Below are 20,455 nucleotides of genomic sequence, written 5' to 3' on the forward strand. Positions count from 1 at the left end.
ATTTTTAAATATAACCTATATTCATTTCTAATGAGTAGAGGCATGCAAATTTAGTTTTTGACGAAAACACGAAATATGAAATAACATGCTGTAATGTTCATTTTTCATGTTTCTGAAAGGTGTGAGGCGCATTTTTCTACCCTGTTTTGTCACGAAATGATGCGAAATGAACTGCAAAATGCGAAATATACTCTTAAACACGAAATTTACCGTTTATATACCGACGCGATACTTTCTGAAGTCTGACGTATCCTGTGAGTTATGCACATCACTGAAAATTGATTAATTCTGCTGTAAATATTTGAGAAGCAAAAATGGACCGCTTTACACAGAAATAAACTTAATACTCTGGTAACTACATAAATGTGCTATTTATTAGAAGGGGTAAGTTTATTTTGTGTAATAAGTGCAGTTTTTAAATCAAATTTAGATTTATATTCACAATTTTAAAACCAAAATGTCATTTTATATAGCACTTTTGATGTGGTTATTCACCGCTAAAACACCGAAAATTTATTTTATTTACCGCTTTTGAACCCGAAATCGACTCTTGTTTTTGTACCGAAATTTTGCTTTTTTATTTACCAAAAATATGTGCCTCTACTGATGAGTTTTTCGTTGTTTCCTCATTTCAAAATTTGTAGGATGTAAATAGCACAAATCATGGCATGGAAAGAAAATATCAAAGGGCGCACATAAAATGTAGGTCCTTGGTAGTGTGGGAGTAGTTCGCCAAAATATCTAGCTACGGGGCTGCCCATGGCAACGCCATTGCATCTTTTACCAGAAAAGACGCGCTAACGAGGCCCTTTCCCCGCCGCGTGTGCCTGGGAAGAGATGAGTTCAGCGTCCTGACCTTGTCATACAGCGTGTCTGATTCCCGGGTTGGCTCGAGCAATATTAGACGTGTAACCATGGCAACGCGTTCGCTGTGTATGCATCCCCAATAACGTCACACAATCGAACTGCAGTCGATCCTAGTAGGTTAAAAGGTATATGTGCTTTTAAGAAGGGAGGCGTTGGAGGAAGAGATTATACGTGTTTTGCGCGAAACCTGTACAAGCTTTTTTTCTGCATTTTTTATCTCTCCAGGGATCCTTCTTTTTCAGGCAATTTACGCGTGCATGCGTACGCACGCGTCAATAGTGCAAATCTAACACTACTCTTTGTACACTAGGATACAATGTATTATCTCAAAGGACTTAGCTCGGGCTCTCTTTCAGTAAAGATAGAAAATATAATATACGAGGGGAAGACGAAAAGTTATCGACCCAAGCCCCTTCTCAAAAAATATATGTAATATTGTCATCGTCGCTGTAAAGAGCGTTATTTCATATCGTAATGTGCGTATTTGCAGCCTCATAATACTATTTGTTTCATGTGTTTTTAAGTCACTGAACGAACTATGGCGGAGAAGACTGTGGAAATGTATTCTGTTTTTGCATGACAATGCTGCCTCACACAAAATTGAGAAGACACTGGCTATTTCGAAGAATTGGGGTTTCATCCTACTTACCAGATCTTGCTCCGTCGGGCTATTTACCATTTCCCAACCTTGAAAGACACTGAAAGGACAGAAACCTTGCAAGGATTGAGAGATGATAGCAACATCAGAAAAGCTTTTGCGGACCAATACTTTTTTTTCTTTGGGGGAGGATCAAAGAAACAAGGGGACACGATGTGCCACAGATGTCCAACCCGTGCAAACTTCTCCTAGCACGAAATTCTATCCACTCTACAAATTCATGACCTTTCTCTTCGCCGTCAACTCTCTCAGATTTAACACTTCTCTTCAGAATCATTAATGGACAACTTTCTACCAACGAACTCTTGCCACTTCTTAATATCAGAATCCCACGTCCCAACAGCAAATGCAACAACTTCTTTTACATTAAATCTTCAAGGCTATCTTTAGAACAAAGATCACTTCTCTACAGGCTACAAACCATTTACAACTCATTAAAAGATGCTCCGGGCTTCCATTTATCAAAACAGACTTGCAGAACGGCGAACATAAAGCAGTGGAAGAGTAAATAATGTTCGTTTTACCCTAATTGTTATTATTCTTGTTATATATGTATGTGTCCATCTTATTGTTTTGTTTATTTTTTTTTCCAGTTGATATCCTGATGTAAAATGGATTTTTCTGTGTTCAGGATTTTTCAAATAAATAAATAAATGTGTTAAACTCAGGGTCAATATGTGAAGTATAGCTCGACCACAAGGAAAAAAAAACCTTCCGTCCAAAGAGTTCGCGCAACTTCCCTGCCGTTATCGTTGTTCGGGGCAGTGTTGCCAGGTCAGATTTGAAAAATTCGGGAGATTGTTCCTTGGGAAACCAGAAGATCTGCTACAAAATCCAATGATCTAATAGTAGCGGATGAACGACGTTCTTGGGGGCGGAGGGTCGGCATAGGCGTGCGCACTGGGGGGGGGGGGGGGCAAGGGAATGGCGCTGGAGTGGCGCGCATTGTTTACGGTGTAAACGTCACAGATACTTTTGTAACAATGGTGCTAAACCCAGAACCCTGTGTTTGGCGAAAATAAACCGAAGATCTCCATTTCAGGAGTGGACATGTTTCAAACAAAAGAAAGTAAACCGCCCGAGGGAACCGACCAACATCTTTCATTTTCCGGTTAGAGGGTGCGTGGAAAGACCCTCAAATTTGCCCTTTCTCAGCACCGTCACAAGGGGTTTTGCGCTGCCTCTATTATCGCGAGGAATTTTTATGACAGGAAATGGTAGAAAGTTGGGTTCACAGATGAAGCTAACGTGCCGCTTTTCGTTGTCGGCGATTTTCCACAATCTTTCAAGTCGAATGCTAACAATAACAAATCAATTTGCCTTCTGCTGGTGTTCGGTGGACAGCTATCGATAGGGGTGGACACGTGTCCTGCACCATAATGAGAAAATGCATTACGTATGTGAAATATATTTGGTGAATTAGACAGCATGTCTTCCTCAATAATTCAAGATAACAACGCTTATGTTAGGGTGCCACCCATCCTCCCCATCTGCTAGAAATACACACACCCACCCACAAACACATACATGTATAACATAATTTGCCCACGCTACGAAGTCAGTGTTTCTACCTCGTAAGGCAAGGACGTTTCACTGTGTTTGTGTCACATCATCAATTTCATCAGTTTTCATTCATCCATATTGTCGTACTTACCCGTAGAGGCACAAAAGCGACGTAAAATAACTAAAATAGAAATAGAGTTTAGGGTGGGATAAAATAAAACCATCTAAAAATAGTAATGTAGTAAAAGTAATAAAATAATGTCCTAGCACAATTGAGTAGCGTTTGACATAATTTCACAGTTCAAACAGCACTTTTCACGGCTGAGTGGAGTTCCACTCTACATCTCCCCTCCATGTTCAAGTAAGATGAGCAGGAAACGTGTTTTTAAGCTGGCCGTTGGAGGTTCCATAGCTGGCCGTTGTGGTCCCACTATAGCAGGCAAGTTTCATGGTTCAGATGATTTCTTGCTTGGTTTGAGAACTTATCAGTCGTTCCTCGTACTCGTTTATCTAAAGGATTTCTACGCCCAAAGAGTTTAAAATGTAGGCTATGTATAGAGATGATACTCTATACATGCACTGTATATATATAGTCCATTAACATTAACATTCAGCTATCTGAGTAAATCAATCTTTTTAGTGCCTTTTTCGAACTCTGTTCGTCAAATTCATTAAGAAATGGCTATTTGTTAAGGACACGAGGGACAGTTTCCACGTCCAGCCAGTTGGGAGGACGTGAAACTGCTCTTCCCCCACCGACCTCGCCTGAAGAAAGAGAGGTCTGTGCGCTGGATGGTTCTAAGATGGGAAGGAAACTTAGCATTGCGCTTATGGGAGTATTATTGTACTTAAGCCAGCTTTAGACGGAAGCATTTCCTTTAACATCTTTGCTAGCATAAATGCTACGTAAAATCTTATAACAGATAGTAGTTTACTCGAAAGCATTTTATGGAACATTTCGGTTAGCTGTTTCAGTTGCAATGTACAATACATACAGCACGAAAGGCACGTCGAGTTACATCATCAATGCTGTGCACGGTGTTTACAATTGAAAAAGCTAAAATATTCTTCCATGCGTGTACAGTAAACGTTTAAAGTATGTATTTCATCAGCGCCATTCTTCTCTACCTAAAACCATTTAATACGAAGCGATATTCCTCTCGGTTGAATAGTTATCGTCGTTTAAAAGTGTGAAGTGATACGTTGTTTACATCTCACGCGGCCGCCATTACAACTGCACTCGTGACCTAGAGGTCGCTTCTGATTGGTTACGCTACGAGAAATGATTCGGACCGAGCCTATCCTTGAGAAATGCCATGGCATCTGAATTGCCATAAGATTTCTCACTTTACACGGTAGCTTTTTGGTCATGGCATAAATGTTAAGAAAAATATTAAGGAAAATACTTTCATCTAAAGCGAGCCTTATTCTCTTGGGAATACCAAACTTCCGATGGTGTATAAAAACACATAGGCGGGAAGAGAACAGGTTGAAGATTATGCTTGTGTTAGGAAAATTTGAAACTTCTATCAACTGAAGTTGAAGTTGTTTGTCCATAAGGAATACACGGGAGTCTCTAAATAATTATTCATCATATTTTTTTACACATCACATACAGCGTAATGATCAACTTAAAAATACCGCTTCCACTTGCAACGTGGAGAGAAATTCATACTCTCTTGACCTATGTTTTGCCTTTTTTAGTAATAGTGTTCATTCCGACGATACTGAAAGGAAATAAATGTATACTTGGTACGCGCTCTTTGCCTTAAAAACTTAATATTTGTAGACCAGTGTAATTTCTCTTCTACGCGTTTGTCAGTGGAAAAGAAATTCTCAGATCGTTATATTATGTAATTTCTCAGTACGGAACTTTAATCTTCAGAGGGCGAGCGTTTCCCACGGAGAAGGAAGCACCAGCTTTGAAGACGCTATTTTCCCCCCACTCTACAATAACAAAGGCCTCTTAGGATGACACTCGCACGATCTCACGGAAGGTCGGACACAGACAATGCCGTTTTCTCTTGTTCCTTCGTCATGCAGAACATAAATACGGGGTTCAATCGGGACTCTCGATATTGACTTTCCGATATGGATAATTCGATATACAGGATGAGACAAAAGACAAGTTACATAGGTGAATGCAGGGTGCATTGATTGAAATCAGGTAATTTTTTAAAAGAGATCAATGATTTAAATAACTCTAAATTAATATTTTTTAGAATAATGATTTTGTAGACATCAGAAACACTTTTGGTGAAAGTACATTACTCTCGTAATCATTTAATGGTGATTATTAGGTTCTAAGATAGGAAAATAAAGGAAATAAAATATATGCACTAACAGTGTGCAGCTCATACGAAAATAAATGTAAACATAGGATTTCTCTTAATGTAAAATTCAATAATTTTATGGGCAAAAATAGCGGATATTTTGTATAGAAAAATATACAAAATACTAATCATGTTAAACCATAAATAGTGTGAATATCACTATAAAAATATTAATATTTTAAGTTAAATTTTATATAATACATCCAGATTGTTTTATTTTCACTGGAAGAAAAGTTACTAAAATTATTATTAGTTTCATTAACACACTCAACAAACATTTCTATAGTAGTTACAGTATCAGAAAAATATATGTTCACGTATATTTTTTATTTGCTTTAATCAAACTTTTCAAATATTGTACAGGGCCGATTATTAAAAAAGCCATTCTGTAATAAACATATATATATGTGCATGATATAAGCAATTTTAAGCGTCTTTTTTTAAAATCTATTTAAATAAAAAAAAATAAGAAAAAAAATATGGTTTTGATCCACCCTGGGTGAATGGCCACCACGGTCGGCAGACCTAACACGCCTGTTTTTTTACTTGTGGGAACACATACTGGCCATCCTGTACAGTAAGATAATTAAGAGCCTGGACCACTTCAAAGAATGGATCACAGGCAACATTTTCCAAATCAGCCCTTCCCACAACAGCAGACGCCTTAAGTCGCTGGGAGTGTCGCACGAAAATCTTCTTGGCAAGTGTTGACCCTCAAAGGTTTCTTACGGTACGCGATTTAATTTATTGACAATATCATGGTGGCGAAAGCGACAGCTTGTGTTAGTCCTTGAAGCTAGTTATTCCGAGCTAGAATACAATCTCACGTTTCGTCTTGGTTTGCAGTCTGATATTTCCTTTCGAAGTTGAAGCCTTTAGCTATTGTCAGAACCTATTGCCATATTCTGTAGCGTCAGGAGCAACTCCTTATTTTCCCTCAAGGATTTAATAAAGCGTCAGGAAGTACCACTTTATTTCCCCTCAAATCCGTAATATAGAGACATTATCTTCCGTCTAATCCCCAATATAAAGCCAGGAGGTAGCAATTCCCTTATTTCCCCTCAAGTCCTTCATTTAGTGTCTGGAACTACCCCTTTATTTCCCCTCAGAGCTTTAATCCAACGTCAGGAACTACCATTTATTTGTCTTCAAAGCCTCAAGTTAGCATCGGCGCAACTATTTTATTTTCATTCAGAGCTTTAGACTGGTGTCAGAAGAAGTTAGTGCCGCTTTATTTTCCCTCAAAGTCTTAATCCAGCGTCAGTCTACCACTTTATTTTCCCTCAAAACTTCCAAACTGTTGTCATGAGCCACTGCTTCGAGGCGGTAAGCTAATGTACTCAAAGATTTACAGGTGAATCCTTGCACCACCTTAATTGATTTGTCTGTAAATCTCTCCCCATTTAGCACTGAGATTAAAGGTCACTTGAATCGGCTTTCATACCTTTTCTTGGAAATGAGTTGTTCTGACACTTCAACGGTTGTTGCCAGCGTTTATGAATCATCGAATCGTCCCAATAGCTGCCACATTATCTTGTTTATGTGGTCGTTAAAAGCAACGCAGATGTCATAATTCCATCGCCTCTTCCATCGTAAATATAGTTCTCATGGCAGCACTCACGGAAACCTGCCCCAGTGCAAATAAGAACGGAACCAGGTTTTTCGCAAGGGAGCACGTTTCATTATTGGTGGATTAATATTTCGTGCTGAAGAGGTTGTTCTTGTTGCGAAATAAACTTGTTAGTGGCATTAAATCCACATTGCTTACCTACCAAGAAGTCTCCAACAATGTACACTTCCGCGCGTAAGTAGTTCCAAAGTTGTACAACAACTTATACCATCTATAAAAGCCCAGAAATTTGCAAGAATCCCATCATCGTCTGGCGAAGAAGCGTCTGACGTAATGTATTCAGTTCGGTGAAATTGTAGATTGAATCGTTTTTTTTTTTTTTTATATATTCTTAGCGATTATAATGAACTGGCTAAGCGTGACGTCACCAGAGTCGGTGTCCCGGATGTATGTTTCCAAACGAACTTTCACGCGCGGCAAAGCCCCTATGTTTCGGCATTGCAAAGTGATCGCGAAGGTGCGACTTTTCTTACAGATACAGCAGTTCAGAAACAGAAAGATGATGTGTATCGTACCTCAATGTAAAGACTAGATTCTGGAGAATATTCAGATATTTTACTCATTTCTCACAGATAAGGGGTTAGTGAAGAAGTAACATAAGAAAATCGGGTGTTCGCTTCATATACCGTCTTGCACATTTCGGACACGGCCAAAATATAGTAACAGGAACATTATTGGGTGGACTCGAGCCCCACAGACCCATATAAGTTGACGCCACTGACGTGCACTAACACAATTATCGAGATGGTGACGACACTTTGCTACCCAGCTCTGTGTATGCCCGAACCTATTGACGACGGTTGGCTTTCATGAATTAGTCTCGGTCGGAACTTTCTCCACGGATCTCTCTTTCGAAATGTTTTCCTTTGGTGGCCGAAACGGGCGTTGTAACAATGTTTTGTCGCATAGACCCCATTCCACTCGTTAGCATGGCAAAATGGCCACCGCACCTGAATACAAAGTTTACTCGCAGGATTGACCACAATGCTCGAACTCCCCGAGCACAATGGCTGTGCGTGTGTGATGCCAGGAAGCAGGACGTGATGGAAATATCCGAAACGGACTTCTTTTCGATCTGAATCTGGAACTCGCTCTCTCGCTTATTCCGTCGAATGCGTTGCCTCTAGGGCCTCCCCGATGGCGCAGTGGTAGCGTCACCGCCTTGTAATAAAGGGGTCCCGGGTTCGATACCCGGTGGAGGCACAAGTGGTTCGGATCCCACTTTAAACTGTAGGTCCAGTCCCGATTAGCCTTACTGTGCATAAAGTGGACTTAAAAACACCAACTCAGCAGCGTTGCCTCTATATCAGTGGTTCTCAAACTGTGATCCGCGTACCCCCAGAGGTACATGAACAACCTGAAGGGGGTACGCAATGAGTTAGGAGAGTGGGGGGGTTCATTAGGGATGGGCGGTATCGGAAATTTGATATCGCGATATATTATCACAGAAGATACCATACGATATTTTTTCCGTATCATGATATCGTCTCCACGAAATATATCGCCATATATCGTCAAATATCGTGACGATATATCGCCGACACGATATATATCGCCAAATTTCGTGACGATATATCGCCGACACGGTATATATCGCCAAATATCGTGACTATATCGTGACGATATATCGCCAACACGATATATATCGCCAAATATCGTGACGATACGATATATCGTCTCCACGATATATATATATCGCCATATATCGTGACGATATATCGCCGACACGATATATATCGCCAAATATCGTGACGATATATCGCCGACACGATATATATCGCCAAATATCGTGACGATACGATATATCGCCGACACGATATATATCGCCAAATTTCGTGACGATATATCGCCGACACGACACTATATATATATCACCAAAATATCGTGACTATATATCGTCTATCGCCCAACACTAGTTTTCATCCATTGTCTACCTAAGGAAACGAAATATAGTTGAAGCCGAATCTCCGCTTGAAAGTTTCGAGTTCACAACCAGACATCAAGAAACTGTGTTAGGCCATGCAGGCATATCCTTCTCACTAGAAACTCTGAGGATTTACAATAAAAAGTCCATAATTGTGCTCGACAGTTTGTTTACAAACTTATTTCTGAATACTTTTTTTTCAATAACTCTGGAGAAATTCGTATATGAAAATTAAAAGATTTTTATGTACTTCTTAGCATACATGTGTTTCTCATTTTTATTTTTGCAACTAATCATAAAGATTATAAACGTAGGAACACCCAAGAAAAGTAATAAACGTACGATTCTAATGTTTATTTGTTTACCATCAATGAGGCAGCCAAACAAATTCCCCAAAACCCAGTATCCGGAGAAACCTATTGTGGGAGTACTACATTAGACGTTTTGTTACGACTAAAGGATACAATGAGAAAAAAGGTTTCGAGAACCGCTGCAGTCTACATGAAGGTTTCAGCAGATGCGTGAGCAATTTGCACAAGTACTGCTGAAGTTGTGCTGTATTTCAATATACAGGGTGAGCCCAAAAGAAATGGTTTCAAACTTTTGCAGAAACAAGAGTTTTAATAACATGGCCGAAATACATGGTTGGAAGAGCATGTACTTAAGTTTACATGGCTAAGCTCAGGTGCGAAATCGTGGGGGGATTTACCAACAACTTTGGCCTCAAAAATCGCCCCCACCTAAAATTTCCGGTGGGGGAGAGTTTTTGTTATAATAAACAAAATATAAGCAATTACTTTTAATTTCAAATATACTTTACTAATAATAATATCGAAAAGACACACACATTAGTGTAGTTCTGTGTGTTCAATGTTTTTTCTCTCTCAAGAGATCATAATAAATCTACATCAATACGCACAATAAAAGTAAAACAGAATGCAAAACAATAAGAACTATGAAATCTAATTGATTTATATGAACATAAAGCACAAACTAAATAAAAACTTACAGATAATAAAACCACTTGAACTATTTCATTATTTATTAACATCTTTAACCAGTTGGTAAAGAAATTAATTAGCTGCTTTGCAATAGCTGATATGTATAAAAGTAACAAATTAATTTCCCTTATGTATAATTAATATTAAAAGTGTAATAATATATTTTTAATTGAGTAATTTATTTTTACTTTTAATAATTTTACAAATATGTATCGTACAATTTACACATATGTTTGTGGGGGAGAGAGTTTGTAGATGAAGAATGTTCTCCCCCCACCAGTTTTCGATGATTTCGCACCCTGGCTAAGTTACAAATGTTCTATGCGTAACCTTTTTGTAACACTGACAGATATCAATGCGATAGTCCAATTCTCCCCAAACACGTCTCAACATGTCCATGTTAACACTTGTAGGAAGGGGAGGAACAAAAATCCAGTCCTTGATGTATCCCCACAAGAAGAAGTCACACTGTGTTAAATCACAAGCACACAAAAATCTTTTTCCACCTGGCCAGCGGCCATATTGCTCGATTGACGTAAAAAAAGCGCTCACGTGATGCTGACATCACGAAAACAAACGAAAAGTGGAGGTCGTAAATTCGAAGACACACTCTATAAAATGGTAGTAAATGCATCCTGATAAAACAAACAGTTTTCGATTTATAAAGCGTTTATAATCTGTCTTTCTTCTACGCACACCCTGTATATTTGACGAATGATATTCTGTTGCTTTTCGTTCGGAGGTCTGCATCCGAAGCACCACATCGAGATTTCAGAATTAAATTTAAGGTAGACTTCGTGGAAGTACAGGTCAACCGAATAAGCCCCCGGCAAACTCGTGGACAGTCATTTGTTTTGTCTTCTCGCTTCCACTTCACTTGACATGACACCGAGTAAAGGTGGCGACCAAGTGTTGAAGAACGCCGGAGAAAGATTGCATGGTACACAGCTGCTGATTGCATACCTCACGCTACCATTACTCTTCTTAGGGAGATTTCAAGCCCACGCGACAGGCGGGAAGCAACACGTGTTGCTTGGAGACCAACCCTCAGAAATAAATGCAACCTTTGGAACCGAAGAAACACAAGTGCACCTTCTAGGGTAATCTGTCGTCCTCATACGCGTGCCAGAGGTGCCTGTGTCATAAAAAACAACAAAAAAAACTATCTTTTAAAACATGAAATTAATATCCGTGTTTCAAAAAGTAAGTCATTTTCATGTCATTTCAGATGCCCCCCTCGCTCTCCCCCCCAAAACAATGTGAATTTATTTACTGTAAAAATCAGTAATCGGGAAGTAAAGAAGACTTTTTTGGTTTATAACGTCGCAATGATAGCATAAACCTGTGATAAAGATATTGTAATGTTCAAATTTCATCTTCATTTCCTGTGAAAATAGAGAACATGATGATGCTACGTCAACTTTGGCATTGTCCAGCTAGAAAATTGAAACTTTCCTTAAAGGCACCCCCAAATATTATTCTCCGCACCACTGTGTTTGTCCTTATTAAAATTAAATTGAAAAACTGTAAATACCTGTCCGATTTTCCTGAAACTTGCTGAATTTAAAAGCTAGAATGTAGTTCTCTTCAACATAAATCCAACAATAATAACAGTAAGCAAATAAAACATAATAGCCAGTAAATAAATAAGGCCTGTGTGCATTATTAGTGACAAAGCTACAGGTTCTTTCAAAATGGTCTACTTACACAAAACCATCTGTAACATTTACATTTTTTTGTGTGTGGATAAAACAGTAAAACTTCTCCTAACGGACACTTCTAAATTACGGACATTTTTAAATTCCCAGGCAGAAATACATGGGGTTTAATGGCAATATTACTTCTCACTAACTGACGCGGACTCGGAAAACTACTTACCCAACGCAAATAAAACTTCTTAATAACGGACAGCCTGAAAGAAAACGGTCGCAATTTCTGGAATTCGACACAACAATGGTCAGTATTCCGAACTAGCGCGCATTGTTTCATGTTACACCGAACGTATTTATTTTGAAAAGTGCAGACAGTAGACTTATGGTTATCTTGGTAAGTGTCAAGTGTGTGTCACTTCTGTAATATGCTTATTCTATTGTGTAACATCCTACACATTTTTCTAAATAACTGACATTTATATCCCCCCAGGCCTGTCAGTTATTGAGAAGTTTTACTGTAGTAGCAAATGGCGCAGTTTTGGTCTTGTTTTCTATTTAAAATGATAAAGCTGACGCGACGCAACTTGGTGTGGGTAGTGGGTTGATAACATTCCAGCCATAACTGTCAATATTCGTGCGTGACTTTTTGCGTGGGTAGAACAAGCCACCAACTATGATATTTCGCAGTCGTTACGACTACAGTGAAATGAATGAATCATTGTTGGTTTGAGCCAACTTTTGCAACAGGTAATATCAGTTTGGAGGCGGATTCGTTTTGAGACTAGCGGATGCACGGACTCGGAAGTGAGTAAACAATGACGTAAGGCAGGTAACGGAGCTTTGCTAGGAAGGCGTTATCAAAATAGATAAGGGAGACTGACAGGTGAATTGACGGTGGGAGCCTCAATAGATTCTACCCAAGGAGATTTAATGAAGTTTTCGGAACGGTTGTCAAGCTGTGAACACGAGTTCTGGAAATCATTGCCAGATGCTGTGAAGAAAAAAAAAAAAACATTACTGCTGGTCCGTTTTGTACAGTGTTGCCAAACCCTAGCAGAGCAAAAGAGCTAAATCGTGCATGTATATTGGAGATGGATTTATGAAAGCATCACGATGTCTTTGGGAATGAACCCATTGGTATACCCTAGCCGGATCTCGTGGCGGTGTGATTAGCACATCGCGCTACGACGCCAGGGGTCCCGCGTTCGAATCCCAGCATGGGCATGGATGTTTGTTAGTGTCCAATCATCAATTTTATCATATCATCACTCATCATCTTCGCAAATTCGCCAAAAGTGACACAAGAAGCGAAGTAAAATAAAGCAAGTCAATCATTCAATCAAACCATTGGTATACCCAGGCGATGAAGATTCAATTCCTGATGAAAATTGAATGCAATTATGAATAGGAAAATGGATCACTTGGTTTTGAAGTTAATAACAAACAGAATTACCAAGGTAAAAAAATGTGTTAAATCGAAACAATTGAATGTAGTAAAATGCAGGAATCAATTTATGTTTTCATATTCTACCATTTAATGAAATTTGTATATGTTTCACTAATTTCAAAATTCCATGAAGGAGATTTTTGGCAGAGATCACACACTGCAAACTTTATGACTACAATTTTACCCCAACTTTTCAATCTTTTTCATAAACGAGATGGGTAAAAGTTAATAACAGAATAACTATACATTTAGATAGATACACTAACTGCATGAAATAGAGAGAGAGAGAGAGAGAGAGAGAGAGAGAGAGAGAGAGAGAGAGAGAGAGAGAGAGAGAGAGAGAGAGAGTGAGAGTGAGAGTGTTAGAGTTGTGCTGTATCAGTCATGTGGTGGATCGGGTACAAGCATGGACGTCCGCAGGATTTTTTCCAGGGAGGGCAAGGAAGGTATTTTTTCCCGGGGGGGGGCAAACGAAGGCAAATTTCCCTAAAAATAGTGTTGTTCCCTTAAAACAATGCTTAAATTTGAATTTATGGTGTTCATGCAATAAATAACACATATTATTGTGGCTAAAATGAAATTATATGTATGAAATAAATATTTTTTGGTTGACTTTCATTTTCCAGGGGGGGACCACGGCCCCCCTTGCCCCCCCCTTCCGGACGCCCATGGGTAGAAGGGATACAATAATAATACACGGAATAAAATGAATTATTTTCATTAGTTTGTAATAGTTACTTTTAGGACAAAATAAATGTTTTTGTTTCTACACAAAGATTTTTATCATCGGGCCGACCCCTCCCCTTACAAAAATTCCTGGTGACGCCCATAGTGTATATTACCCCTTCCTTTGACCCAGTTTATTTTCTTTAAATCCATGAAGCGTACTATCAACTACAAAAGAAAAAGCCACACTAAAAATCGTCCGTCACCATCATTATTATCTCTGTTTTGCGCAACATGATCTTCGAGAACTAAAACATATTGCCACACAAGCTGCTAAAAACCTTTGCACCAACTACTTAAGAATGTATTCTTGAAAAACACATGGACAATTTACCAAGTAAGAGTTATGCATCCCACTGTACGCGCAACCGACGTTGGAGTGGAAAAATATTCGAGTTGGCAACAGTGTTTGCTGCGTACCTGGCTTGACGGGTAGCATGCTGCTGCCATCTAGATGAGGATCGTGGAAGCTCGCCTACACGTTCACGCTGGCCATTCACCCCCTTCCAAGGAATCAACGGTGTTGCCAATATTTGAAATGTTTCATTATGTGCATCCACAGTATCGACCCTAATTTTAAATAGACTTTTTTTATAAGTCACGGTCGACTGAGCATTCAGTTTTCTACGTGGAAAAAGGGTGTCTGTAGAACACACTCGCAACTGAAACGCCCTTGACCTGTTGTAGCTGAACGATGGATGGAATTTAAAGGGATTGCCGTGGAGAGAGTGATTGATGGCAACGAATGACGTCACAAGTGACGTAAACAGTATTTGCCATTAGCACGCTTATTTTATACTTTAAACTCCCAAGTGGGCCTAGAAAATAATTACAGGGTAGAGGCAATTTCATATAGAATATACTTATAGAGCCGACCTCCTTTGCGGAGTGGTTAGCACAGTGCGATACAAGCCGTGGGTTCTGTGTTCGAATTCCGGCATGGGCTTTTTCGTTCTTTTGGGTGTTCCTTCATCATATCATCCTCATCGTCGCGATTAACCCAAACGCTAGATAACAGAAATCAAAGATTGATTGATTTAGTTTATTTTACTTCGCTTTTCTGCCACTAAATGGGAATGAGTGATGATACATATGATGAAATTGATTAAGGGACACTCATAAATAACACTCACGTCAGGACAGGATTCGAATCCAGGACTCCCGGCTCGTGGCGCAGTGTTAACCACGAAGTCCAGCAAATCAGGAATGTACAGTGGTGGTGATTAGGGGGAAGTTACCCCCACTTTTTGCCACCTTTGCCACCGCACTATGCTAAACCATATTTACCAAGCGAAATTAAACTGTCCTTGCCTCCACCCCCATAGTTTTCACACCTTTCGCCGCCTCTGGAAATACAGATAGAAGAATTAAATTGAATGTAGCACCATGGACCTCCTCAGAATTTTTCGCAGGGGGGGGGGGGAGGGAGCAAGCAAGGTATTTTTTGAGATGCATATTTTTATCCCATAATGGCGTTGCTCGCTAAAAAGAAAAGTCCTTCAGTTCGGTGCCATGTTCTTGCAACATCTTTACAAAATCAGCAAATTATAGTAACTGAAATTACATTGTGGCATATCATTGTAGGTTAACTTTCATTTTCCGGGGGGTGCTAATCCCTGATGCCCATGTGTAGGACCTGCACACAAGGTGTAGCAGTGTAATACCAATAAACTTTACAACCCACAGAGGACTAAACGAAAACTTTTCTCAATCACTTTTAGCTCGTTGATGCCTCGTTTCATTGCCCTCGCCGATGGCATAGTACTAACGTCGTCGCCTTGTAATCAAGAGTTCCGGGCTCGATACCTCGGTCGAAGTACATTGCACAGTGGTTCGGAATCCACTTTAAACTGTAGGTTCAGTCCGGATTAGCCTATCTCTGCATAAAGTGCACTTAAAACAACATTTCAGACTAGCCTTGTTTCAACGCTAGTAGCCCTCTAAAACGACATTGTGTATCCTGTATGTATGCAGCTTTGTTGTGCAGACTCTCGATTCGCTTTTACTCGTTCCCTAGCAGACGTTGCATTGAGAAGTGGTCGACTCATGTCCATCGACCGGTTCTAACCGTAGCCTGGCTATTGGTGTTGCTTTGAGAGCGCCGTGCCACAAGTTGCATGTAAATAAATTTCATCTTCATCGTCGCGATTAGCCTAAAGAGACGAAAAAGGACGTTAGGTAAGAAAAATACAAAATCGAAACGATCCGTGACATAAGAAATAGGGCAGAAGTGAATTTTTGCTACAAACGCGCATTTGACAACTGTGTAGAGTCTTCATCCGAGTGCTCGAGTCTAGCTAGCGAGCCTACCAACAGTGTAGAGCGTGAGCTAAACTGTTGCCCATAGATGCTGAGTTGTGATGACGTCAGCAACTAGCTTGCTGATTGGTAGCTTCGGGAGTTACGACTCGCGTCTAAGCTGCAAATGCACAACATACAGAGATATCGTGGAAATAGTCTCTCTCCTACCAAATTTTTGCAGCTTGAACCACATGGACGACATTTAACACATTAATTCAGAGTAAAGACGATTCACCAAGTGTTCTCAACGCATAGATATTCATTTCTACATGCATTTTTTGAAACGTTTAAATATTACTTTTAAACCTATCCGAATAATAAAACCACTTCAACTATTTCATAATTTATTAACATCTTTAACCAGTTAGTAAAGGACATAGTTAGCTACTTTATAAATATCTGATATATTTAAAAGTAACAAATTTATTTATTTTTGGGTAATTAATAATAATAATATATATATATTGTTAATTTAGTAATTAAATTTAGTAATTTATTTTTACTTTTAATAACATTATAAATATTTATATCGTATAACTGATATGTATGTTTGTTGGGAGGGGGTTTGTAGATTAAGGTCTTTCTCCCCCCCCACCAGTCTTAAATGATTTCGCACCCTGAATATAGACTGAGTAAACTTTCTCCATTGGATAAAATTATGGCGGATATATTAAGCCTTGCTGCAATGTGCGGACCTTTGGTTTCTTGACTTCCAAGCTTGTGCCTTTTCGCGGTCACGTGTTCGTTCGAATTCAGCTCAGGTCCTGCCGGTGCGTGGGAGGCAACTGACCTGTTGAGCTGCGTTGTCATGGTGATGCTCGGTGCTCTGGATGGTCACTTTTTTGCGGTGGCGAATGCTTTGACCGACTTTAATTAGGATTCGGTAGCTGGCCGTTTGAAAGGATCGTCACCTACTTGGCACTTGGGTGAAACGTTCTTTTCTTCGCCGATCTCCGTGCCAGAGTGGGTAGCACAGCGCACTAGGACGCCGGCCGGGGCATGGGTGTTCTTTGTGAGTGTCCCTTCATTAATTTCGTCATATCATCACTCATCCTCGTTGTCGCGGTTAGCCAAAAGTGGCAGAAATGCCAAGTAAAGTCAACCAAATGAATTAATCAGCCAATCAATCAATGTTATTTTCTTCATATCTCTCTTTTCCTTCTCTCTACCCTATGCCGCGTTTCACTACCCCTCTCTCTCTGTATGCCTGTCTCTCTCCCTCTCTTTGTGTATCTCCTGTCTCTTTCTTTCTTTCTATCACTTCTCCGTCTTATATATATACTTTTCTCCCTGTTTACCTTACCTTGTCTCTATTTCCTCCCCCTCTCTTTTTCTTTGTTTTCTCTACCTCTCTCACTCTCTTTTCTTCCTCCGTTTCATTTTCTGTCGCCACTCTCCTTTCTCTTTCTTTCCTCTTTTCTCTCTATTTTCTGTTTGTGTGTCCATCCCCTCTCTCACCGTGTCATCTTCACACAATAAATATGTATGTAATTACTTTTTTCGTTAAGTGCTTCTTTACCTCTCAAGATACTATGAAATGAACTAACTCTACATGCTGTACATTTTTTGAAAAATTATAAACTTGCCAAGGGAAAAAGTTAGATGGTGTTAAAATTTGACAAATTATGAAAATCCCATTGGACTACAATTGGGTAATAAAAACCACTGAGGAGCGAGTTTTTATGTGAGGAACGGAGAGTTCAATTTTGATAACCCACCAACAGTCTTAAATTTAAAGCTTTTGAACTGAATTTTTCATACTTGCTGGATACCTTGAAAGACTGATCTGGTATTTCGTGCATCTTTCAAGATGGCAGACGAAAAATATATATTTTTTCAACAACAGCTAAAGCCTAGATATGTAGATCTGCATTTCAGCGAAATCTGTAGACGTGGTTCAGTATATCATATCCCTGACCTCCTCCATGACACTTTGGAATCAAGGCGTCCCGGTTCGATCTACAGCGAAAGTACACTGCACAGTGGATCGGACCCAACTTTAAATTGTAGATCCAGTTCCGAGCATAAAGTGGACTTCATAAACATATCCTACACTTGACGTGGTTGATACGCGGCAGATATTTCATGTATGTAAGATGTAGAGGACATAGACAGTGCTTTACATACTGATCCACGGTTACTCGTAATTGTAATTTATGATAAAGAAAACCGACTGAGAAGGAAATTATTGTGTTTTTTAGTGAATCATGCTAAAATCTGTTAAAATGCATTAGTAGTATGCAGATGGTGCTGATATATTTATTTTTTCCGCTTATGTGTAAACCCTGGAAAATTCCTAGAATTTGTATCAACAAAACTAGTGGTAATTCTGTATACTATTATAGAGTAACTCACGAATATTTTATAGGTTTCGAGTTGTGTATACTGATTTATGGTATGAACATGTTTGGACTTCTTCTTATTGGATATTTCTCTTTTCATTTCAGATATTCCCGATATACCCGATAATATCAAAAACCTGCGCGCCCTGCAGGTAGCGGACTTCAGCAGCAATCCCATCCCGAGGTAAGGATTTGCATTACATTACGTGTACTGTGCACATGATCACAATATCAGTGTGTATTTATGTGACTATGTGCATACGTTTTTGGTGATTTTACTTTTAGTATCTAAAACCTACTAGCTGTGCATGTTTCTATTTTATGACACAACAATAGTCTAGAGAAACCTATCCCCATACCTTCTCTCGTAGCGAACACCGCAGTGTGTAGTGTCTTTATTTTCCAATTAGTTTCAATTGAGATTCCGATTGAAACCAATACATTCCGATAGCTGTATTAGGCATCCGATAGAATCTGATTCATTCCAATTGAAACCAATTCAATCCAATTGAAATTTCAATTGGAACCAATAGAAAATTTCAGCTGGGATGTGCTGTAGCATTTTATGAGAATATAACCATTACTGTGGATCCTGTAGGAAAAACTTCTATCACATTCTAGAGATAGTATGTTGTCTTTTGTTTTTTATACCAATGCCTTTTCCATGTTAGTAACTAAGAAGCACATTTTAAATTTTTTTTTTTTTAAACATCTTCCAGTTGAACATCCAGTTCCATCCGTAAGACAGGTGTGAAAGAAAGAAAATCGTAGACTGTTATATAGCAATGTTTTATTTTTATTTTGTAGCAATAATAATAAACAAACTTTTGTTGCCATTCTCATGATGACAAGTTCAAGTACTCTGCCTAGGAGCCCTGATTAAGTCTTTAGCAACTCTTAACATCATTAGGCTCTGAAACCATCCACCTGACAAGAGCTGCACCATCTTGAGACCTTTGTCTCAAGAATCTGCCACCATTGCATTTTTTCATGGTTTTCATCCAAACTCCCTTCTTGTGAATGGACAATAGGTTTGTGGCCATGAATGCATGATATATTGTAGGGGGGTGCACAGTTGTGATAGTCTGGAGTGTGGGAAAAGACACTGTATGTTACACAGACATTCGAAGTGTAAGGAGAAGTTTCTTTCATGAATGTGTATGTCCCAAGTAAACCTTGTGAAGTTCTGCCTCTATTGCAAGTTGTCACAGTGTGAAAGTGGCACTTTAACCAGTTTTCAAAAATTAAGAACTCCGGAATCAGTTTCTGTGTAACATTATTGAAGGGTTACGTTCTTATGCACATTATCATTGTTGTTGCACACATACTGTTGTCTGATAACTAATGGATTTTAATGTGGAGCACCTTTCCAAAAATATAACTGTTTTCATACCGATCGTTTGAGATGTGTATTTTAGGACATGAAATCAAGTAAAATGAACACACTTTGTTACACCTTTTCTTAGATTAGCACATTTATCCCTTTTTTACCTCGTCTTTGATTCTTCAGCACATTTTCCCTTCCTTTTCTTTCATGCTCTGTTAAAAAAATGGACAGAAAAATAAATTATTTTCGATCTTCTTGAGCTGCTACATAAAATACTTTAGTCTAATGTTTTAGAGCTATAAAATGGAACAATATAATCATTACAGCCCCAATAGTTCCCAAGATTATGTAGCAAAACCTGCGAGAGAAAAGACGAACTTCAACAAAACCTATTCGGCAGAACCACAGTTCTCTATGAGGTCCGCGCACATTATGTACAGAAGGTGCAGAAAAAGAGCACATTGAATAAAGGCATTTTATCAGTACATTTTTTAAAACATTTTCAGAACCTTTTCTTCCCGTTTCCGACCATAATTTTGCGCCTTAAAATCCTTTCCCTACTGATGACATTGATGGCACTTGGTTTCTCCAGATGGTAGCTCAGTTAGTAGAGCAAAGGTGTGGAGTTGCTGAAATTTTTAGTCTTCGAGTATGCTAACTACGAGGGTCATTCGGAAAGTAACCGCCGTTTGGCTGTAAATAAAAAAAGAACAAAAAACAAACAAACAAACACATAGACAACAA

General features: G+C 39.0%; 1 protein-coding gene across 7 annotated transcripts in view; it reads left to right on the forward strand.

The window, feature by feature from the left end:
* Positions 1-20,455, forward strand: part of LOC145997186 (protein lap4-like) — a 320,630-nt gene that overhangs the window by 128,147 nt on the left and 172,028 nt on the right. For all 7 annotated transcript variants that reach the window (XM_083133899.1, XM_083133902.1, XM_083133903.1 and 4 more), the window contains exon 3: positions 18,490-18,568. In XM_083133899.1, the coding sequence (XP_082990025.1) occupies positions 18,490-18,568 (79 nt within the window). The remainder of the gene's footprint in view (positions 1-18,489; positions 18,569-20,455) is intronic.

The sequence above is a fragment of the Lepisma saccharinum genome, chromosome 13 (genome assembly GCF_977018435.1).
Source record: "Lepisma saccharinum chromosome 13, izLepSacc3.1, whole genome shotgun sequence".
NCBI classification, from domain to species: domain Eukaryota; kingdom Metazoa; phylum Arthropoda; class Insecta; order Zygentoma; family Lepismatidae; genus Lepisma; species Lepisma saccharinum.